Here is a 24968-nt window from a genome sequence, read left to right on the forward strand (position 1 = left end):
GCCATGGTGAAGTATGTCACAGCTCGGCCCCCCTCCTCCCTCCCCTTCTGCCGGGCCAGTGAGAGAGTGCAGTATGCTTTGTGCATGCACAGCAGGGACCCAGCCGTGAAGATGAAAGGCTACACTGCCAGGTTCCCTTACCACCAATGACGGCGGCAACACCCGACCAGCCGATGTGAACATCTGCTGCAGTGCCGACATCGTTCGACTTCAGGACAGGCAAGTGTCCTAATGTTAAAAAGCAGTAGCTACAGTATGTATAGCTGATGACTTTTAATTTTGAAAGGGGGTGGACGGAATTCCTATTTAAAGAGGTTTAGTGTTGAAAGTGTGTCATACTACTGTGATCTACCTGTCATTGGTGGGAAAACAAAAGGACATTGCTGAAGATGAATAGACATAAACTGTACACGCATGCTATTTTATACATTTTAACTCTGTAGTGAAGTACAACAAAGTCTTGCTTATTTCTTGCTTATTTCATACACAAGTGTGTTGGTCATTTTAACTGGAAAGTTTATGTAATAGGTTGTGGTGTTTGATATTTTAAGGTCTTCAGGTCAAGTTATGGCATGGGATTCATGTGCTGGAAGTCAAAGCAGGACAGTGACCATTCCTCCTGGTGAAAACCAAATTAACCAGATTGCACTTAAGCCAACGGGTACCTTCCTGTATGCAGCAGCTGGAAATGCAGTGAGAATGTGGGACCTGAAAAGGTAATCTTTTAATTCTGAAACTATGGTGTTGGGTACCTGTAATCATTGGTAAGAGGACAAAAAAGGATAGAATATAATGTAAAAAAAAAAAAGCCATCTATACATATCATGAATATTTAAATGTACCATTTTTTAAAAATGCATAATATACAATTATAGGTATCCTGAAATAACATTGGCATATTGGTCAGGGTCCTAAAAATTAGGAATATGATTTTAAAATTCAAAATATTATTTTAGAATATATGTAATGTGAGATAAAGAATTAATGTAATTTAGAGTTGCTGCTTATTACATTTTGTCACTAACCGCTTCATTATGGATGAGCAAGTGATCATTCTATACTGGATAAAACTGAAAATGTATGCCTTAATTTTATTTACTGTTCTGTGTTAGACATTTCTAGCCAGCAAGGATCAGAATAAAATCAACCTCTTTCCCCAATCGGCAGCCTGTTTCTTTGCCACTCTGCCATTGCCCTTCTATATTTACATCTGAATAGTAGCATGTGACAAAGTGGTTAGCACTTCTGCCTGGCGGCACAAGGGATCTTGATCAGAACTGGTAACAGTATGTGGGAGCATAGTACATAATTAGGAACACCTGGGGTTAGATTATATGGGCTGGCCAGTGAAGGCATTTTCAATAGAGCTACTTTGGTGGAGCTATGGGGCCCCTAAAATAGATGACAGGGACAGAGCATGGAAAATAACTCAGTTCAGCCTCTAATCCCATGGGGAAAGAGGATTAGTCTCTAGTGATGAAGGATGAGAGCAAAGCTTAGATTAATTCTCTGAATAAAGACAATAAAGCTTCCCTTCTGGAGTGGAAAGGTGTAATGTTAATCTTGTGTGGGTTAATGGTCACAGGAAATGTGGTGGGCCTTCTGCAGACTGGGTTGGAGAAGCTCCTCCACTTGGGACAGAAATATTTATCAACAATCTTTCTCAAGAAAGCTATGAAGATAAATTAATTCCAATTTTTCAGACTGCTGGAACATTGTATAAGTTTTGTCTCATGATGACTTGTCTAGTGGACAGATTACACAAGTGAAAGCTGGGTAATGAGATTTGGATAGCCCTGGGTCTTCCTTCTGGGCGACTGATGCCGAATTGATTGGGTGGGCACTGACCTGAGTCAAATAGGCTTGTCTGTGAGTTTACAATAAAGTCAGTTCCAGTTTGCACATCAATCTAGTTCTTGGGTGGATTGCTCAGCTATAATACCTGGAGTGGAGGAAGCTGTATCTTGGCGGAAGCACCCAGGTGGAGTGCCCGGCAATTTGTCACAATGATCCAAATTTTAACAGTGGCAGCTCTCTAGATGGATGGGCCTAGACAGGTCCTTGGAGCATCAGCAGTAGCTTTGAGAAAAGGGAGTACCACAAAGTTGGTGGAGTTCAGTTAGTCTTTATTGGTCATGGTGACCTCAGAAATACCCAACAAATTAAGAGGGCTTTTTGATTACCCTTCATCACAATATTAAAGCTGAATAGAGATACCCCGGATCAGATCAGGTTTTATAAAAAAAAAAAAAAAAAAAAAGTCTATTTGTGGAGAGTCTTAACAGGCCCTTGAGGGAGACCAGACACTACAGTGGGTGGAATTTTATTTTCTTCTGCACTTTAAACCAGGAGCGAGGTGGTATTCCTAGGTTACTGGTAAAATAGCAGTTTATGGGCTATTGGTGACATGGGGTACTCCAACAAGATCTGGGTATAAAACTAAAGCATATGATGAAAAACCCTGTTCCTTTTTAAAATGCTGTTTTTCACTTTTTAAGGTTTCAGTCTACGGGAAAGTTAACTGGACATCTTGGGCCGGTCATGTGTTTAACTGTAGATCAGGTTGCCAGTGGCCAAGACTTAATTATCACAGGCTCGAAAGATCATTACATTAAGGTAACTGCTATAATTTTGTGTGCAATAGCATATTTATGCATGATATATATCTGAAATATGTGATTTGGTCACCAGTTTCTTCAGAATATTTAGGAAGCTGATTGAAAAGTTATGTTAATCCACGATGATTCAGTTAAACCAGACAGACAAATCATCCCCCTGCCAGGTGTTCTACTCTGAAATCTGTTTGCAACAGCTATCAGAATACCCAAACTGCCCTACGTCTGATTGCCGCACAGCGCTGGCATCCAATCAATTGTACAACAGGCTGTAGTCACAGTTGATTATAATCGACTTTTGTACAAAGTGGTGTTAATGTGGTGCCAGCATGCCCATACACTAGTCGGCTTTTGGCCAAGCCAGCATCGATCAACCAAAATTCAAGCCGCGTATGGCCAGCATTTGGTAAAAAGGCCCATGATTTAAAGTAGAACTTCAGGTCAAAGTCATAACCTGTATCTTGGTTATATTCCCCACATATACTGTATGTCCTGCATTTATAACTGAAAACATCCTCCAGGGTACAGTTCAACACTATCTCTCCATGTGGTTAGTGACCATATGCAATAGGAGGGGAAGTTCCACTTTCTTAGCTGTCTCTTCCAGATTGCCTATTTAGCAGGAAAAGATGAGGTTATCTCTGTTCTCCACTTCTGTCATCAACAGCTGATGCAAAGCAATAGAGCCCTGATTGGTTTACAGTGCCACTCCCTCTTCCAGTCTGAGTATTGCTGTGTAAAGTCTGATGTCAACACAAGTTAAAGTGAAACTGCTAGTTGTGTGTAAAAAAAGAAATTTGTTCCACAGACTTTATCTGTTACTTGTTTGTAGTTACCAGTTAAAGTGGTTGTAAAGTCGTTTTGGGGACTTTTACCTACAGGAAAGCCTATAATAAGGCTTATCTGTAGGTAAAACAAATCTCCTAAACCTGTACAGTTTAGGAGATATTCCCCTCGCAATGCGCTGCTGACTGCAGCGGCGCATGCGCACAGGGGATGAAATCTCCCGCACGCATTCGAGGGAGTGACGATATCGCGGCTCCGGCCACTCACAGCGCCGGAGCCGCGATACCCAGAAGAAACGCAGTGGGAACATGTCGGCTCCCCCGGCGTGGATCGGCACAGATGTCGGGGCCTCGTTCTATGGTAAGTATTTCATAATGAGCTAGTATGAGGTGCATACTAGCTCATTATGCCTTTTCCTTTGCAGGTGGTCAAAAAAGAAAAAACACAACAGCGGGTTTACACTCGCTTTAACTGAAAGAGTATTCTTTCTGGCAGAGCAGGAATTTTGTTAGGTGTGCACATCAATGCACAGCAGAACAGGGTTGATTGGCCAGTGGAACAGCTGGTATTTTCAGATATCTGCTATTTTGGGAGACCCTATTCATGGCTTTATTTGTGTTCATGCAGGTTTGTCTGCTCCTCTCTACTATATGTCTATTTTATCATTTCTTCTATTTAATTTTACACAGATGTTTGATATTAGTGAAGGTGCTATTGGCGCCATAAGTCCTACACATTGTTTTGAACCACCCCATTATGATGGCATTGAAGCAGTGGTCATCAGCGGAGACAACCTTTTCAGTGGTTCCAGGGACAACGGATTAAAAAAATGGGACCTTTCCCGGAAAGACCTTCTTTATGTATGTGTTTTAAACATTTGGACCTTTTTTATTTTTCTGACAATTTCCATTGGTGCAAGTTGAGCTTTATTTTTATTTATTTTTTTCCTTTTCCCTCCAGCAAGTTCCAAATGCCCACAAAGATTGGGTGTGTGCTCTTGGAATCGTGCCCAGTTGCCCTGTTCTTCTCAGTGGCTGTCGGGGAGGCATCCTGAAACTTTGGAATATAGATACTTTCATGCCTATCGGAGAGGTCAAGGGTCATGATAGTCCCATAAATGCAATCTGCACCAACTCAACACACATATTTACTGCGTCAGAGTAAGGATTTTCATATCATTTTTCTATTAAAGTGGAACTTCCGTCATTTTTCATGTTTCCTTCAGTTGAACCTTCTGCCCTTGCTGTGTAATCTTTGGAAATCAAAACTATAATTTGGTGGAATTAAATGCCTTATTCTCTGTACTTCCTCTTTCATTGCTGAAAAAACGCCTAGGCATTTAATGAGGTTTCCTGCATTGCAATGACTCCTGGGAGAGAAATGTCAGATCTCCCAGCAGTACTCCTTTTTGCTTATCTGTTCATTCACTGATAGGTAGCTGGCAGATGAGGGGGGCGGGGAGACGTGGAATAGCTTAATACTACTGAGCATGGCTACAGGGCTGGAGGGGGTTGGATGAGGGCGGGGATAGGAGGAGACAGAAAGGATCCATGTACTTTCACAGAGGAGTAGAATTACATCTAGCATAGTGAAAGGAAGATTCCTCTATCTGTTTATGTGGAGATTTCAGCCCTTACACTTATTACACCCCCAGGCCAGTCTGCTAAATTTTCCCTGGATAAGTTCACATTCCTTATCTCATCTGCATAGGAGATTATTTCTCCATGCTTGAGCCCCGCCTCCAGGCAGCTCTCTCTCCAGAGGATTTGTGTGTGTGAGATCACGGTACAGGACTCGGCTGCAGCTAAGGCTTGTCTACTCTGTTTGCATTTGGGATGAGAAATACAGTACATCGTGGTAAAATAGAAAATACTTTTGTTTGCTGCTTTCCTGTTTGAACAAGCAGTACACTTTCCTCGGCTGTTTCTGTGTTCCATGCTGTTGATACTTTGCAATAACAGGGCATGAACTTGCAGAGAAGCTTCCATTCCTATGGCAACTTATAAACAACAATGTGAACCACAGATTGCTTACTGCACCAGCCCGAGACTGGGAAGTGTATATTGAGTAGCCAGCAGCACAGAAATACGGGAAGTGTGAACAGACAGCAGCTTCAGCTGCCCAGACTCAGTAGGGGGGGGGGGGGGGGGGAATATTTCTGCAGCATATTTGTGCAAGTACAGAGTTACAGTATATATAAAATAATATGCAAAGTGTTTAGAGGGAAGCTTCAGTATGGCAAAGATGTTTTTATTTCAAATTATGCGAGCAGACTGCAGTTTCGCTTTAACTATCTTTTTCAGGATTTAAATGGTTATATTGTTTTTTTTTTTTTTTTTTTTTTGCCAGTACTGTTATTAGCTTAATTCTGTTTAACCACTCCCACACCTGTTAACCCCCTATGGGCCAGAGCAATTTTTACATTTCTGCTATGGACCTGTTTATTCAGCAATAACTTTGTCATTACTAAAGATAACAAGGTTATATATACAGTATGTTTTTATAATGATAAGGCTTTGTTTTCATTAGATTGTCTTGCAACAATGATTCCCACAATAAAATGTAATGAAGGTAAACAAAATGCACTTTTTCAAGCAGTGTTGGCTTAAAAAGAATTGGTGTTACTGCACATAAAATGTGCACATTCTATTCTGTATCTTGTCCTGCTTAACCACTACAATACAGGGCACTTTCACCCCCTTCCTTCCCAGCCCAATTTTCAGCTTTCAGCGCTCTAGCGCTTTCAGTGACAGTTGCGCGGTCATGCTACACTGTACCCAAATGAAATTGTTATCATTTTGTTCGCACAAATAGAGCTTTATTTTGGTGTTATTTATTCACGACTCCGTTTTTTTTTTTTTGCGATATAAGCGCAAAAATAGCGGAAATTTAGAAAAAAAACAATATTTTCTTTTTTCTATTTGAAAAGAAATCCAATAAAATCTAATTTTGTCATAAATTTAAGCCAAAATGTATTCTGCTACATGTTTTTGGTAAAAAAAATTCCGTTAAGTGTATAATAATTGGTTTGTGTGATCACGGACATATGTACGCAAATGATCATGTACATATGTGTGCAGGTGATCACGTACATATGTGTGCAGATAATCATTGGGACATGTGATTTTAGTGGGACATATGTGGGGGACATGTTTTTATTATTAGGGACATGTGTTTTTATTATTTGGGGACATGTATGTTTTGGGGACATGTGTGTTTTGGGGACATATGTGGGGACTGTGTTTGTACTGTGTGGTGTGTTGTGTGTTTACACTACACTGATGATCAGTGAGTAAAAAGCTGTAAAAAGCAGCCCATACTCACTGATCATCAGCCGGCTGCAGCGTTCTGCTCTCCTCTCCTCAGCGGTGACTTCCGTGTGAGGAGAGGAGAGCCGATTGCCTAGCAACCAGCTGTTTGTTTACATCACATGACGGCCGTGATTGGACACGGCCGTCATGTGATCAGGAGGGCCAATCACAGAGCCCTCCTGCCGATCTGAGATGTGCCGTGTCCGGGTGACACGAGCACATCGGGATCGCGCCGATGCGCGGGCGATCCCGCTACTCCTGAATGACGTTCCTGAACGTCCTATCAGGAGTAGACGGCTCCCACCCGGCCGTATATATGCATTGGCCGGGTGGGAAGTGGTTAAAAAGACACCTAAAATGATTTAGATGCAAAGCTATTTACAAATGAAAGTGTTTGGATTTTTTTTTGTGTTTTTTTTTTTTTTTTAAATGGGATATGTGTAAATATATGTTAAATATGTAAACAAGTAAAAAAAAGAAAAAAAAAATCAGAAAATAAACAAAAACAAAATGTTAACCCTTTTGCCTCCGGGTGCGTAAGTCCTAAGGACCTGACAGTGGGAGGTATTGCACACAAATCGGGTGGCTGCAGGTGAGCGCATTCGTGCGGTGGTGCTGCCGCCCTATTGCTCTCGCACACCACTGCAAAAGTCACACCCAAGCACATAAAATCCCTCCTCCAAAATACACACACACACACACACACACACACACACACACACACACACACACACACACACACACACACACACACATAAATCGGGACGCCTACATGTGAAAATTATTGCAATACACATGAGAGAGAGAAATAATTCTAACACAAACTAACATTAAACTGATAACGATTGGGGGCTTTTGAAGTGTCGTCTATAGAAAATATGGGGTACTAAAGTTTGAAGCCATTTCAACACAAAAATGTAAGGTTTGGCGTTTTGGGTAGCTATTTACTCAGTGCAACCTCATCTTTTATTTTAATTTTTTTACCAAAAATATGGGTAATTTATTGCATTGGCTTGCTCTAAAATTCAAGTTAGTGTGTTTTTTACTGACATTTTGCGTTACCTAGACCTTTGCAATAATATAGTGTGACATTATTTTATTCTCTAGGGTATCTGCTTTCAGAAAATATATACTGTTTGTGGGTTTTGTGTAATCTTCAGGCCTACAATGATTTTTTTTTAAACATGTGCAAAAACGGCTCTGACAATGAAAGGGTTAATAGTTGATTAAAAAAAAAAAATCAGCAGGAAAATAGTTAAAGAAGAGATGAAGTAGTAGGTAATAAGGGCTGATTAGAATAAACTGAGGGTCAATAAGGGGTTAAACAGAGGGACATTTTATTTATTGGACAGATTGGCTCTGGCTGCTGTCAATCAAATCCAATGACGTGGGAGCCGGGCCAAGTCCTGCTGCCTGTGTCAATGGACGCAGTAGCAGGACTCTGGAGTGCACCCACATGAAAAGCGGGTCTCCGAAGGGTCACTCGATGCAGGGAGGAGCCAGGAGCGCCGCTGGGGGACCCCTGAAGAGAGGGATCAGGCCACTCTGCCAAACCCTTTCACAGAGGGAAGTATAACTTGTTGTTTAAAAACAAACCTTTACAACCCCTTTTACTGATATCTGCAGATCTACAACCCCTTTGATCTGCAGAAGAATGACCAAAAAGATACAAATTTAACAATGTTACATTTTTATCTTTGTATAAGTTCTTATACAATGTTTATAAACACTGATTCAGACTACTTTTTTTGACAGTTAGAGCAACGTCTTTTTTTTTTTTTTTTAATTATTAATCTTTATTAAATTTTCACATTTATACAGACCACATTTTAAAATAACATTACCAGGGTTCAAATACCTCTTTCTTCCCTTCCGAGATCTGAGTTTTAGAGTTCTAGGAAGGGAAGGGGGACATGAAGATACATCCATACATCATATATAATTAGCAAAAAACAAAAAAACAAAAACAAAAGCACATTATCTAAACAGTACCATATCCCCCCTTCTCCTACCATCACTATTTTTGCAGTTCCTACGTTTTTCCTATTGTTATAACCCCACCCCTCCCTCCCATCCCTTCTATCCACCCCGCCCCCCCTCCCCTCCCCTCTTATATATATATTGGTGCTTTTATCCTACAGTATAGCATAAATGTGTTATAATAATTCCCGAACCTTTAATGTACCCTACCCTACTCCTTCCCATTACCCATCCCCCCTCCCCTCTTCCCTTTCCTATCATGGTTTAAACTGGGGTATGCATCACTCCTATCCACTCTCGCCAGTTCCTATTAAACTCCTTTAGGTTATTTCGTTTTGCATATACTGCCCTCTCCTTACATAGATAGTCATTTACCGCCCTTGTCCAATCCTCTACTGTAGGGGGTAGCTTTGATTGCCATTTCCTAGCTATCATCCTTCTAGCTTGAAATAAACATCTTAGGATTGCCGTTGTTATTCCCTTCCTTTCTACTTCCTCCTCTCTGTAGCCTAAAATGCACACTATGGGATTTAACTCTATTACCGTCCCAAAAACCCTACTTATTGTCTTTACCACTCCTTCCCAGTATCTAAATAATTTGGGACATTTCCAAAGCATGTGCATTAAATTCCCTGACCCCCCACACCTGGGGCAAAAGTCATCTGTTCTCTTACCAAATTTAAATAATTTCTGGGGAGTATAGTATGCTCTATTAATTACCATTAAATGGGAAATCCTCTGAGGAGGAGAGACCGAGACCTTTGGGCATGCCGCTAGGATATTTTTCCACTGTGCTCGTGTTATATTACCTAGGTCCTGCTCCCATTTCCCTTTCTCAACCCTCCCTTTCCTCTCACTATTAATCTGTTCACCCAGCTGGGCATAGAATTTAGATATTAATCCTTTAGTGGGTCCTGCTTGTGCTACTGGGTATAGCAAGGGCATTTCCTCCCATGTTAATAACAGGTTTCCAAACTGGGTCCTTAAAGCATGCCTCACTTGTATATAGGCATAAAATGAATTTTGTGATATCTTAAATTCTCTTTGCAGCTGGTCGAAAGATTTAATACCCCTGCCGCCATATAGATGGCTTAGCCTTACAATGCCACATTTTTCCCAATCTACAATTTTTCCAACCCGCCATATTTCCTGTAGCTTCTTATTGTTCCATAGAGGCGTATACTTTGTTATTTCACTATATCCCATTTTTTTTTTAATTGTACCCCATAGCTTTAACATCATTTTTACTGTGGGACATCTACACTGGAATGAGTCCGCTTCCAGGGTCTCGATCAGGGTGCTATGTGGGGAGCCTGTTAATACTAATCTCCCATTTGGGGTTCCTCCGTTCTTCTCATCGATCCCCCCTAGCTGTTGTAATTGGGACGCCCAAAAATAGCACTCCGGATAAGGGACCGCGAATCCTCCTTCCTCTCCCGGTAGCTGAAGCATCCGCAATTTCAATCTAGCCTGTCCTCCCCTCCATATTAGCTCCCTAAACAGCATCTCGATTTTATCAAACCAACTTTTATTAATCCATATTGGGGCATTGTGTAATATGTATAAAAGTTGGGGCATCCATATCATTTTTATCAGATTGCATCTGCCAGCGACCGAGAGAGGCAATCGTTTCCATATAGCAATTTTTTGTTTAAACTTAGCCAGTAATGGGGCTAAGTTATAACTTATATATTGCTTAGGATCCCTTGACAAGGTTACTCCCAGATATTTCAACTTATCCACCATTGGCATTTGGGGGTATCCCAGGGCCATTTGCTGACCAATTGGGTCCAAAGGGAGACATTCCGATTTTTCCCAATTTATCTCCAGCCCAGTGAAGCCTCCAAACCCTTGCACCAATTCCATTGCCCTTGGTAGTGAGTATCTCATATCCCCTAAGAACAATAGGATATCGTCTGCATAAAGTGAGATTTTTTCCTCTCCAGTTTTTCTTACAAAACCGACCACATCCCGGTTTGCTCTAATTGCACATGCCAGGGGCTCTATGGCCAATGCAAAGAGCAGGGGTGATAATGGGCACCCCTGCCTCGTCCCTCTCCCCAACTCTATTTTCCCGGATAACTCGTTATTAATTTTTAGTCTCGCACTAGGTTTGTCATATAGCATCCTAATCCATCTTATAAAGGAAGGACCCAGGCCAAATTTCTCCAAAACTTTCCATATATATCCCCATTCTACGCTATCAAATGCTTTCCTTACATCCAATGCCACCACTGCACCCGGAGTATCGTTATCCATTGGGACCTGCAAGTTCAAAAAGGCTCTTCTAATATTTATACTCGTTGACCTGTTGGCTATAAACCCTGTTTGGTCCATATGGACCAATCTTGCTATGACTCGATTAAGCCTAGTCGCTAATACCTTGGCCAATATCTTTGTATCAGTACACAGGGGAGAGATTGGCCTATACGCTGCAACATCTAAGGCGTCCTTCCCTTCTTTGTACAACAGGGTTATAACCGCCTCCATCATTGATGGGGGCAATTTACCCTCCCCATATGCTCCCCTTAACATCTCCAGAAGTTCAGGAATCAGTATCTCGCCAAAGTTTTTATAGACTTCAATCGGTAGTCCATCCGGCCCAGGCGATTTCTGATTTGGCATACTCGCAACTGCTTCCTGAAGTTCTTTCAAAGTTATTGGGGCTTCCAGTTCCTCTCTTTCTTCTTGTTTCAAACATGGTACCTCTAATTGACCTAAAAATGCTTCCATTTGCTCATCCATCCCCACTTTTTGTGCAGTATATAAGTTTTTATAATATCCTTCAAATGCTTGGGAAATACTCCCCGTTTCTGTTATAACCTTTCCCTCAGATATCCTAATCGCCGAGATTGAGGAAGGACCCGAGTTATTCTTCACCAGTTGTGCCAACATTTTTCCCACGCTTTCCCCTTCCGCGAAGGAGGCTTGGCGTTGGAACATATGCTGAATCTCTGCTTTCTTTAGAGCTAATAACCTAAGTTCTTCTTGTTTATCTAACCAGATTTTTTCTTTGCCCTGCGTGGGGTCTCTAATAAAATCTCTTTCAGCCTCTGACACTTCTCTCCCTATTTGTACCTCCTGTTCCCTAGATTTCCTGTTTATTTTTGCTATTGATTGGATCATAAGGCCCCTTAAGAAAGCTTTCAGAGTGTCCCACAGGATCCCCGATGTTACTGTACCCCGGTTATTTTTTAGAAATTCTTTTAATTCCCACTGAATTCTCTCAGGGCATTCTTCTGTCTCTTTTTTTATCAGTTCTAGCCAGAGCGGGTTCACTTTCCACAACCTCTGTACCTTACGTTCTCTCATTTTTAATACTGCTGTCACTGGGGAATGATCTGAAATCCCCCTGGGCTGATATTCAACCTTTTCCACCATTTGTAAGGCCAGGTCATTCCCCAGTATCATATCAATCCTGGATAACGTAGTATGTGTGGACGAGTAGCAACTATACTGCCGAACTCCCGGGTTCCCAGTTCTCCATAAATCCCGTAGTCCTACTTCTTCCAGGTACTGTCCCAACCTCCCCTGCCAAGCTGGTTCCGCCAGTGTTTTTTCTGGGAATCTATCAATTTTAATATCCAATACCATGTTGAAATCCCCTACTATTATTATAGGGACACCATCTATCCCCACTAAAAATTCCTGTAATTTAAAAAGCACTTCCATTTTAAATGGTGGAGGGATGTAGATGTTTGCCAGCATACATTCTCTATTTTCAATTAGGCACTGTAAGAAAATGTATCTGCCTTTTTCATCCAGGCTAACCCGTTTGCATACAAAATTCACCCCCGTTTTTACCAAGACACTCACCCCTCTGCTATATGTCGAATAAACAGAGTGATATTGAGATTGATATTTTCTACTCTGCAGCCGGTATATTGTATCTCTATTTAAATGGGTCTCCTGTATGCATAGCAGCTCTACTCCACATCCCTCCAACAAGGATAGCACAGCTTTTTGTTTCAGCCGCGTCCCCAGCCCCCTCACATTCCAAGAGCCTATCTTAATTTTACCATCCTGCATAGCCATAAACAAATATAGAGGAGAAAAAGAAAAAAAAAGAAAAACCTAAGGTAGTAAAGAAAGAGAGCGAAATAACCAGTCTACTGATAACACTATTGAGAACCATTTGTCTCCCAGTACCCACCAACTCCCCTCTAACTTCTTTTATTACCTTATACCACACTCCCCATATATTACTCCCTTGTATAATAACAAATTTATTAGGCGTCACCATTAACTCGTATGTTATGTGTCTTTGAATATGCATTATACTGTATGATCGTTTATTACCATTTTCCCCCTTGTAATCAATAAATTTTCCTTGTTTTTTACCACCCCTAGTTTTACCACCCCACGATTTGTGTCCTTTTTTACTTTGAATTATTTCCTGTACTACATTTATTAGTGCATACTTATATTTTTTTTTCCCCTTCGACCTCCCCCCTATTTTCCCTACTACACCCACCCCCTCTCCCCCCTTTCTACCTCCCTCCCGCCCCTCCCCCACCTTCCTAGGTGTTACCCTAGGGGCTATTAGTGACCTTATACCACTCTCTTCACAACCTATTTACCACCCTCACCTAATGCACTCGCCGTGTATTACCTCCCTCCCTCCCCCCTCCCATACAGACACAGACAGCACACACCCAAAAAAAAAAAAAAAAAAAAAAACACACATACTTCATCCCCCCCTCTCCTTCTATCTTCCCATCCCACTCAGTACTAGAAACCCCAGCAACTACAACTTTTCTTTATTTTCTTCTATCCATTTTTCCACTTCTATCGGGGAACTAAAAACCTGAGTATGCCCTAGTGCATTAATCCGTAACTTTGCAGGATAAAGCAGAGCATACGGCACCCTGAGCTTCTGTAACCTGCGTTTCACCTGGAGGAACTCTACCCTTTTTCTCTGAAGTTCTGGGGAAAAGTCAGAATATAGTGAGATTCTAACACCCTTATACAGTACATTCCCCATTTCCCTTGCTTTCCGTAATAACACCACTTTATCCTTATAATTAAGTAATTTCATCAGTAATGGCCTGGGACGGCCCCCCTCCAATGGTGCTCTAAAGGGTACCCTATGCGCCCTCTCTATTGAGAACGTTGTTGAAAAAACCTCCCTTCCAAACAGTTCAACCAAAAGATGCTCCATAAATTCCATAGGGTTTACACCCTCGCTTTTTTCGGGGAGGCCCACTACTCGCACATTGTCCCTCCGGAGCCTATTTTCCATTTCGTCCATTCTTGTTCTATATCCACTGAACTGCTCCTTCAGGCTTTCTACTTCTTTAATTAAGAAGGTTGTATCGTCTTCTAATCGACTCGTCCTTGTCTCAAGTTCTGTTGTCCTTTCCACCACTTTCTGTAAGTCTTGCCTTACCACCATTAGATCTTCCTTCACTCCCTTCATTTGATTACAGAGTTCTTTAAGTGAAATGTTGCATGCATTTACGGCCAGTAACACATCCTTTATAGTTGGCTCCTTTTCTATCGGGGGGGGAGTCACCTACTGTAGTTTCTATATTCTGTTCCCCTGCTTCCGCATTTTTATTTACTGAGGGTTTTACCCCTGCTCCGGCTTGTGTGTTGATATTAATATTTGACTGCCCCACACTTTTCCTTTCAGTCATTACACCTTGCTGCCCTTTTGACTGTCCTTTTTTTGGAGGGGTCTGAGATGACTGAGCCGGATTATGGGCATATTGTTCTAACTTAGCTGCTGTGACGGACTGTTGCGAGCTTTTTTCCCCCCTTTCTTTTGCAGAACGTAAATGTTGCATCTTACTTTCCTTTTTCTCGTCCTTACTTCGGGACAATCCTGGATATATCGTATTATATCGTGTTTTAAAGGGATACTGATCCAGCCGCCCACCACACAATATTCACTTAATGCAGTAATGACCGTATTCCAATGCTTATTTCAGGTAACACAAAAACCTCCTGTTTCCTGGTTTTGCAGCACCACATACATTTATTTACTCACATTGGCTCATGAATTGTTTAGCCTGTCAGTTTTTTTTTTAAAACAGAGACCGTCCCACTGTTAATAGGTCAATACAGTACTGAGCTGGATTTATAAACAGCTTTATAGTCAATCCACACGTTCTCATAATCAGATATTTCTTAAGCGCTGCTTACAACATATTCAGATTCTTTTTTGCCAGGAAGTATTCCTTTGCCCAGGCTAACAATTTAGCAGTCTCTCGCCTTAAGGCACACACAGGAGGCAGTGAAATCCGAACATCGAAAGAAGGAGACAAAATGAAAAGATGACCGGAGAGTACAGGTCTTTCTTACCCCATCCGGCTCATAGGCATCGCTGTACCACAGCTTTCCTTACCAGTCCTCTGCCTGCAGTACCCCTCTGACTGCCGGCTTCCTCCTCCCCACACTCCTGCCGCTTACCTCCTTCCTCCTGTCGCAGCTTACTGGGGAGCGGGGGAGCCTTCGGTAACGCTTGTGCACGGTATCTCTCAGTGTCTCACAATTGGAGAGGTTCGGCGTTGATCGGGGGTACTCGTGGACTCGCGTTTCACTTCGGACGTCGGATACGACGGCTGCAACCTCGGAGGTCAGCGGAGATCCCCGGCGGCGCAGCGTGATCGCGTAACGCTGTCACTCCTCCTCCCGTCCAGCGTCCAGCTATGTTATTCAGCTCCGGCCCTCCTCACGCTGTACTCGGCCGTGGCATTAAACATTATACGCTCCACGCTTCCATCATGGGGGCCTTGGAGGGAGTTACACACGGCGTCCTCTCATCACACTCACTCCACCCTACACATCCGGCCACACCCCATCAGTGAGAGCAACGTCTTTGATTAATTACATTATACTTGGAAGGGGGGTCCAGAAGCAGGGTAGAGAGACTGGACAAGCTACACAAGCCCTGATGTTTAGCATGTCCAAAAGGTCTGCAACTAGTTGCATTTCTTTATTTTAATTTCTAGTTTAGATTGCGTTTTTAGGCCAGTGATCTACAACTATAGTTATTCCAAATAAAAATTATACAGCACAATCCAAGTTTTTTTTTTTTTTATTATTTTTTTTTTTTTTACAGAGTCAAATAACATGTGAATCAAAATATTAAATCGTATTTGTGTTTAATGAAAAAGGTGGCAGGAGCTTCCACATTGTACTTCAGCGAGCAATAAAAGTATATCTAAAACCATTTTTTGGTGAATAATTTGTGTCATTTTGAAGAGATTTCCTTTCCCTCCCTTTCCCCAAAACACAGGAGGAAATGAGGGAAAAATCATCTACTAGACAGTTGATACCAGAACAGATCTGCCCTTTGAAAGATTTCCCCCACAGCTTGTTCTGGAGACAGCTATAAACTTCCCGTGTGACACAAATAGTGAGGGGGCATTTCCCCAGCAAGGGCCGAACAGTGGAAACCTGCAGGACACTGAAAAAAATGTTTTGGCTTCAAATATAGTTTAGATATTGTTAGGTATGGTGAAATAATGTTTAAGAAATGTTATTGCCTCTGTAATCCTAATTTTAAAATCTGTGGCCTCATTCAACTCATAGCAACAAGGGATGAGCAAACCACTAAATATTTAATTCAACCCATTATAAAATAAAGTGGGATACAGATACCTAGCCAATTGTGCTTTAAAGTGTTTGTAAACCTAAAAAAAAAAACTACTAAGATCCTGTTATTTTAAGGAATGAATAACAGCAGAGTGCTTGTGCTGTTCAATTCTTCTTTGCCTAACTGGTAATAAACCTGATTGATCCTGCCAGTTCCTGAGTCCCTCTGCCTCTGCCGACCACGATAATCATGGATTCTGAGCCCTGACTACCATGGTCAGGTTACGTGTCTCCACCTGCAGCCCTTGTCTCTCCTCTAACAGTCTCTACCCCCTCACTCCCTGTCCACTTGAGAGCGTTTCCTCCCCGCCCCTCCACCGTCTATTCTGCTGCATAATACAGCACATTTCAATGTATTTATTGCAGATATGCAGCTATTACCAAAACTGTAAGTGTTTAATAGAAATGAAAATCGAAATACCATTTCTGACACCGCAGATGTGCAGTCACGTGATCCCTCTGTGCTTGCCAGCCTAGATCTATGGAAAGAAGCAGAAGGCAGCGGAGATTCCCCTCTGCTGGCCAGCTGATTTTACAGGGGAATCTCGGCTCCTTCCCATAGATCGAGGCGGCCAGCACAAGGGGATCGCGTGACTGAACAGCTGTGGTGTCAAACGGTATTTAGCCTTTTCATTTCTAACAAACACGGTTTTGATAATGGCTGCATATCTGCATTAAATACATGTAAACTTTAGTGATTCTGCAAAAGCTTTAATGCCTGTTTTTTTTTCCATATAGTGTGTGAGGGTTGTGTTTTTTTTTTTTTTTTTCTTTTGATAAATTGCAGGAAAATTAAAAATTTTGTCTTTCAAAATGACAGCTGAACAGTATTAGGTTTTGGGTGCACGTTTACAGTCAGGCACAAGCAAATGTGGCCCAGCCATCCATAAATTGCCCTTTAGTACAGTTTATTCAAACTTGACCATACTCGGTATGAGCAAAGCTGACTATTACAGCGCAAGTGTTCTTCTTTATGCCAATGTAAGCTGTGTGTAGCATCAATGCAGCTTTTCTACACTTCTCCTCAGCCCAAAAATGTCATGGCCATTAATATTACGTTTTCTTTATTGTAACCATTAGCCTCATGATTTGTATTTCTCATTTTATGTTCTTTGCAGTGACCAAACGGTGAGGATCTGGAAAGCTCATGGCTCACTGGACGGGCAGCTATCTGATGCTGGGGACACGAGTGAAGAGGTTGCCAGCAATTGAACTGGAAGTATCAACATAAAGTCTTAAGGAGAAACTGTGACAAACTGTTTACCGTTGGATTTATCTGGGCATTTGTTAAATTATAACTGCGACATATAGTATACTGGAACTAACTGGAAATTGTGATCAACTGTACTGTTACTGTATTCTTAACAGCGGTAGGCTACTTACCAAATTTTGCACACGCATATAACAATCCTGCTGTTCTATACCCTAAACAATTAAATTTCACTCCCTGACTGAAAACATGGTTTGTTGTGTTTAGTCATGGGTGCAATTGGTACAAAGTTGTTTCTGTGTAACTTTCAGTGGCTCTGCTGTATTATGAGGTTAAGGTAGACAAGCAAATATAACACACAGGGTTTACTTGAAGTACTTTTGTAGTATCCGCTATCACATATACAAACTCTGTGCCTGTAGGTCTTGTGTATAAAAACTGCCAAGACAAGAGGTAGACACTTGTTGGTATTGATGAACAAAAACTCCCATGATGATTTTTGGTAAAATAGAAAATCAGCATGCAAATTTTTCCAGCAGTACCTGATGTATTACAAGTGTTCACTCCTTGTCAATAAAGCTTTGGTGTTGAATACCTTACTTTATACTTGACCAAAGTTCAGCTTTTCTGCAAGTCCTTGTGCTCAGGATTTTATGTGCAGTAAATGTTTAAAGATTACACATTTCTTCTTTCCTCAAACAGTTAACCATTTATGTGGCCGGAAGGCAAAGCTGTGTTGTATGATGTATGCGTGTGTCCTACTGTTAAAACTTAAATGCTTTAAATTATTTTTACTAGTTTTTTTCCATAACATACTTACATTTTTCTTACAGCTCTATCAGTTGCATACATTTTTGCTTTCTTCTAATTTAAAATGCTGCTAAATATATTTTGAATACAGTTTTTTTTGTTTATTTGAGAGTTTGAATATTTTCTGTGGTAGAAAATGTATATAATTTTGGATGTAAAAAGATCTTCAACTCCTGCTTTTGATTTTAAAAAATCTGTGTGAATCTGGAAAAAAAACATGCTTTTTCTTAATCTTATTTTGTAAATTTGAAACCTGCAAATTTAATATAGGTTTAATATTTGTGCATATTTTGTTTGTAGATTGAGATAATTTGTGACCTTTATCTAAGCTAATGCATGAATAAATACATGCAAACTGTGACTTTGCGGTTGTTTGATTATGGGAAGTCTATGAAGTGCATATGCTTTTTTCCTTCTAGAATGTTTGTCTCATATATGATATAGTTGCACTGGTCATCTCTAAAAGCCAGCCATAGACAAAATGGGAATGCAAGCTCAGTATGACAACTGTCCTCCAGTCGGTGTCTTGGTCAGAACTTTCATTATCATATGAGGGGTGTTGAAGTCAAACCAGGACTTCTCATTTTACAGGTATAAAAAGGGATGCTACTACACGCAGCAGTAAGTGGCAAGTGTGTCCTATTACTGATAAGCAACGCACATGTCACGGGCCAGTCCAGATGTCATTGATCAAGATGGTAGACAACAGTGTTATTGTGTGCATGGAACAGCGCCACCACAAACTCGCCACCACCAAAAAAGTGATGGCAAGTATTTTCTGGGTCAAACGTGGAGTTATTCATGTGGTGCCACTATCAACAGGGAATATTACTAGGGTTGTCCCGATACCACTTTAAGACCAACTACAAGTACCAATACTTTTTTTTTCAAGCACTCGCCGATACCTATTACCAATACCTTTTTTTTTTTTGTCATGTGACAGTTTTTAAAGCACAATACAGATTAGCTGGCGATGATATGCAGCACTGATCTGTCATCGGGAGCATTTGTGCGAGTACAAGTACTCGCACAAATGCTCGGTATCGGTACCGATACTAGTATCGGGACAACCCTAAATATTACTGTTGAGTTTTGAGTGATATGCAGTAAGGCCTGATGTGATTACTAAGGGCATCCTGTTTCTCCAGGGCAACGCACAAGCTCATACTGCTCACCGCATGACGTGCACATTGCACCAACTCGGCTGGGAGGTATTGCCATATCCTCCTTACAGCCGAGAACTCACTCCAAGTGATTACCACCTGTTTGTAACCCTAAAAGAGTTCCTGGGGGGGGAGGGGGCAGGGGGGAGTCAGCACTGATGACAAAGTGAGGCAAGGTGGCCTAGGATGGTTCAGACTGACAAATCTTTCTAGGCCGAAGCTTTCCAGGCATTGGTTAAATGGTTGGATAAGTGTATACATGTAGCAGGGGTGTATGTTGAAAAATGCAGCTTCCACTCTTTGAAATTTGTTCTTTCATTATATAAACTCAAAATTCCCAGTTTGATTTGAACATCCCTTGTGTATGCTCCACCTAGCTAAACAGCAGCCAGATCGGGTAATGCTGAAGTTTTATATAGGTGGCCCCAGAGCTTGGTAGCTGAGCATTCTCAGGGAAAGAAGACTTTTCTCTTTACAGCGGATTCCCAATTACTTCAATGGCACAGTGTGAATGACCGTTGTGAGGCTGTATTTGAACTGCACGTTATTTCTCTGGTGTCATTTGCATTCATAAAAAAAACAGGTCAACACTTGTTGGGTTTGTGTTTTGAGCAGCACTGTTTTCGAATGTTAAGTGAAAAAAAGATGCTGCGCTGATCAACAATCAAATTAACATAAATTGCCACAATATGTGAATAATATAAATTACTTATGTGAATCTTCCAAAACACATATACTGATAATCCGACCGTGTGTGGGCTACATCTGACTTTTTCCATTGGAATGTCCGACCAACAAAGTTTGAGAGCTGGATATAAAATTTTCCGACAACATGATCCGATCGGACTCTGTCCAATCGTTTGTAGAGAATTCCGATCGGACAAAGTGCCACGCATGCTCAGATCAAATTACGAGACCAAAGCTATTGGCTATTAGCCTGAACGTAGTCCCGTCATAACGAATGAACGTCATCACGTTACGAACGGTTTTTCCGACAACTTTGTCCAACCGTGTGTACGCAACACCAGTTTCGGACAAAATCCGACGGATTTTGTGGTCTGAATGTTCGACCATGTGTACAGGGGCTTAGACTTCCATTACATCCAATAGTGATAATTTGTTTCTTCTTCCGTGATCTTAAATATTCCACACCAGCAAAGATGCAATGTGCTACTATGGTTAAGACACGCATCCCACCACAGTGCTCACAGAACTCTTGCCTCCAATAAATTAAAATCCCACAAGTATGTAAACCACCACAAAGTTATCTCTCCAAAGCCTCGGGCCCACACTATAGAGCAATTAGCCTTTGACAGTAACACTCATGAACACATGCCATCGGTGTTAATTGAATTTGTTGTGTTAGAATAACGAATGATAACAAATAATGTCAAAAAATGTAAAAAACCTAGACATAAATCACCAAATGATCTGGTAGTGAAATCACACTTAAAAGGTCAGCACACATATCACATGTTGTGCAGTCTAGTAAGGAATACAGAAAATGTGCTACAGTGAACTAACAATATGAGTATAAAAAAGTCCAACTATGAAAAAATAATGTAAAACGTGAGTCCAGATATTCCGTTGGTATGAACTATGTATAGCCTTCCGTTCACAGCCAGAAAATATTATAGAAAACGGTGGATACCCTTACCGAAAATGGTGGACACAAACTACTATATAGTAAATGTGTCATGCAGGCTTATGTGCGTCGCACACCATTCGTATACATCAGGTCATGGATCGCCATCCGAATAGTCGGTGCCCACTTCAGGATCGATACACCTCAGATCTCCAGGGTTTTCAACTTTCTCTCAAAGGTTCCGGTCATCTAGGAGCTCGGAGCGGGTTCACCATAAACAAAAGGTAAGGACACAATGCCTCTCATAGTGAAATTCCACCATTAAAGGTTTTATTTGAAAAAAAAAATCCAAATGACATATAAAAAATTTCATAAAAAATATCCAAAAAGAATCGCGTGATCCAATAAAAAGGAACGATAAAAAGAGCAATATGGGGAGCAGGAAACGCTAGACTGACGCGTTTCGACTAATAAGCCTTCTACTGGGGCATTACCTGTCCCCCCCATATTGCTACCATATATATAAGTCTTTACAGATTAATCAATGTCTCCCACCTGTCAGAAAACACCTCCTCCAATACCTCTTCCATTAACCCTTGATGTGTGTGCACACAGCGCCGCACGCATTGACAGTACCAGCACCCAGCCAACATTATCTCACCTTACAATGAATGATTAAACAATCTCAAGAAAATAATTGCTTGGAATGCAAACATTGGTTTCTGTTCTCCTCCATATGTAATGTGCTCTATCACCTGGAACCGGGATTGACTTATGATCACTTCCTGTTTTCAGATAGAGGCTTGGAATGCAGACAGTGTTTTGCTTCCTCTTTTGTGGATTGCATGGAAACAAATGTGACAGTTTTGTGCAAACTTGGATGGTTAGATTTGCTGCCCTTACATATAGACGGCAAGATCTGGCTTTGTGGTATAATCTTTGATAGATCGTTTATATATTGGAGTTGATTACCATTTCTGGTATTAACCTCGGTGGAACGCATGCACGGCCGCCATTTTGGATCTGATGGTTACCTGCCCTCAATTATTTTCTTATTTTATTGAGATGGAGTGTTTAACCATTCATTGTAAGGTGAGATAATGTTGGCTGGGTGCTGGTACTGTCAATGCGTGCGGCGCTGTGTGCACACACATCAAGGGTTAATGGAAGAGGTGTTGAAGGGGGTGTTTTCTGACAGGTGGGAGACATTGATTAATCTGTAAAGACTTATATATATGGTAGCAATATGGGGGGACAGGTAATGCCCCAGTAGAAGGCTTATTAGTCGAAACGAGTCGGGCTAGCATTTCCTGCTCCCCATATTGCTCTTTTTATCGTTCATTTTTATTGGATCATGTGATTCTTTTTGGATATTTTTATGTCATTTTTTAATCTGTCATTTGGAAAAAAAATTCAAATAAAACCTTTTAATGGTGGGATTTCACTGAGAGGCATTGTGTCCTTACCTTTTGTTTATGGTGAACCCGCTCCGAGCCCCTAGCTGACCGGAACCTTTGAGAGAAAGTTGAAAACCCTGGAGATCTGAGATGTATCGATCCTGAAGTGGGCAGCGACTATTCGGATGGTGATCCATGACCTGATGTATACGAATGGTGTGTGACGCACATAAGCCTGCATGACACATTTACTATATAGTAGTTTATGTCCACCATTTTCAGTAAGGGTATCCACCGTTTTCTATAATATTTTCTGGCTGTGAACGGAAGGCTATACATAGTTCATAATCACGGAATATCTGGACTCACGTTTCACATTATTTTGTCATAGTTGAACTTTTTTATGCTCATATTGTTCACTGTAGCACATTTTCTGTATTCCTTACTAGACTGCACAACATGTGATGTGTGCTGACCTTTTAAGTGTGATTTCACTACCAGATCATTTGGTGATTTTTATGTCTAGGTTTTTTACATTTTTTGACATTATAGCGCTACATTGTTTATCATTCGTTATTCTGACTTTGTTTGTATGTTAGCTGCTGTTTTGTGTTGTATCACAATTTTTTGTCACTTATATAGGGAGCGCAGTGTTTTCCCCCTCTTTTGAATTTGTTGTGTTGTCCGTAGCTTGTCGTAACCATGTCATATCTGTGTGGGTACCTTATCAATATCTCCTTTATACTGTACTCCTGTTAAGTGACTGGTTTGTACAGAATGATCTGCCACATCCTAATATGGTGGGTAGTTGTGCTGGCACAGCAACCGATTTGCATTCCATTTGGTATTTTCTTAGTGGTTCCTAAAATGTCCCACGACATGAGGCAAGCATGCCTGTTAAAACACGTGCAAGAAAAACCTCTCTCTTAAAGTGACACTAAACAATATCCTTATTCTCTAAAATAATCCATACACATACACTACTGTAATCTATTTTACAAGAAATTGTTAGCATATTTCTTAATGCCTTGTAATGCCCTCTGTGAGCTGAACCTCTTTTTGTTTTTTTTTCCCCTCACTTCCATTTACCTTTAATGAACAGTGCATGTTAGTTGCAGTCATGTGTAAAGCTCTATGTTCGCTACAAATCCAATAGTCCATCTCAGGAACGAGCAAGAGGGTGACAATGTTCCTTCATACAGTGGGGCTATGGAGAAAGAATGAACGTAATCACCCTCTAGCAAGAAGTCGGATCACAGCAGCAAAAAGAAAAAGCAGGAACCTGAGAACAACATAAAGTACTTTTTTGAGTTAATACATACTTGAATATCATTTTTTTTATCAGGAGTTTAATGCCACTTTAATGGATTGGATTCTTTAGTTTCATTGCAGAAATGTTGAGTGTCAAGCTGAAGATTTTAACTGTTTTTTTTCCAGAACATTATCAGACTTTTATAACAACACAGTATAAAAGAAACAATTTGTCATAATCCACTGCAACTGATCAGATATCAGGTTTTAGCAGCTGAACATAATTAGACAAATGAAATCTGTCAGGATTAGTTATTGCATGTCGTTGCTGTCTGCACAGGTTATTAAATAAAGTCTCTGGTTTCTATCACCCGTCAGTAATGGACATTTTCAGGTTTCATAATGTTTATCTAATCTTGAATTTGGTTTGCCATGGTAATGGATACTTGCTGTCGTTAATAGATGTAACTATGGAGTCATTTATTATATTGTCAGACACTTTGGGGTTGATTTACTAAAGACAAATAGGCTATTTGCTTTGCAAGTGAATTTTCTCTTAGCTTAGTGAATTTGGTGAAAATTCAATTTGCATACCGTAGTATACCTGATCAAATGCAAGGAACACATATTTTTGCTTGATTGGATAATTAAACAAAGGGACAATTCCATTACAAAGGCCAGCCTCTGAGTCTGGTTAGCAAAAGAGCTGGGAAGAAAAGCAATCCTTAGGGCCAAGCTTTCTAAAGGGTAAATTAAGCTGAAAATGGAACTTTACCCATAACAACTTTGATAAATAATGTTCTTTAGCAAGGAACATACATTCTACATTTAATAATTATGCCACCAAAATGAGTGTATGCTGTAAATTGCCTCCAGCATTGTGCCAGTTTCTTCTGGCTGGAGGCTGCCATTTTGCTGAAGCCTTGAGCAGCAGTAAATCTTTATACCGTCAGCAGATCTAGTGGCTCTGATTTTCGGCACAGTGCCAACAAATGGCAACTGTGCATGTGCAGAGCAGGATAAAACAGTGCATTACTGGAATTTAAACAGTATAAACACTTATTTTTAATGTTCTACTTGTATATCTGCAAAAGGGGCCAGCCTGAAGCAATTTAGCAGGACTTAATTTTCTGACTAAAGTTCCACTTGAAGTAAACCTGTATGCCCTTAGGGGGTGTGTCCGGGATGGCACTGGGAGCAGACGTGTAGTGTCTGAGCTCCCGGGGACTGGCTTTAGAATCGTATTTTATCGGTTACA

At 40.9% G+C, this 24968-nt stretch overlaps 1 protein-coding gene across 7 annotated transcripts in view; it reads left to right on the forward strand.

Annotated features, from left to right (window-relative positions):
• Nucleotides 1–18675, forward strand: part of KIF21A (kinesin family member 21A) — a 270632-nt gene extending 251957 nt beyond the window's left edge. For all 7 annotated transcript variants that reach the window (XM_077473889.1, XM_077473892.1, XM_077473894.1 and 4 more), the window contains 5 exons: nucleotides 552–716; nucleotides 2499–2616; nucleotides 4091–4261; nucleotides 4362–4561; nucleotides 17413–18675. In XM_077473889.1, the coding sequence (XP_077330015.1) occupies nucleotides 552–716; nucleotides 2499–2616; nucleotides 4091–4261; nucleotides 4362–4561; nucleotides 17413–17506 (748 nt within the window). In that variant the 3' untranslated portion in view covers nucleotides 17507–18675. The remainder of the gene's footprint in view (nucleotides 1–551; nucleotides 717–2498; nucleotides 2617–4090; nucleotides 4262–4361; nucleotides 4562–17412) is intronic.
• The last annotated feature ends 6293 nt before the right edge of the window (nucleotides 18676–24968 follow it).

Source organism: Lithobates pipiens, unplaced genomic scaffold (genome assembly GCF_037356315.1).
Source record: "Lithobates pipiens isolate NorthernLeopardFrog02 unplaced genomic scaffold, aLitPip1_a1.2 Scaffold_8, whole genome shotgun sequence".
Classification (NCBI taxonomy): domain Eukaryota; kingdom Metazoa; phylum Chordata; class Amphibia; order Anura; family Ranidae; genus Lithobates; species Lithobates pipiens.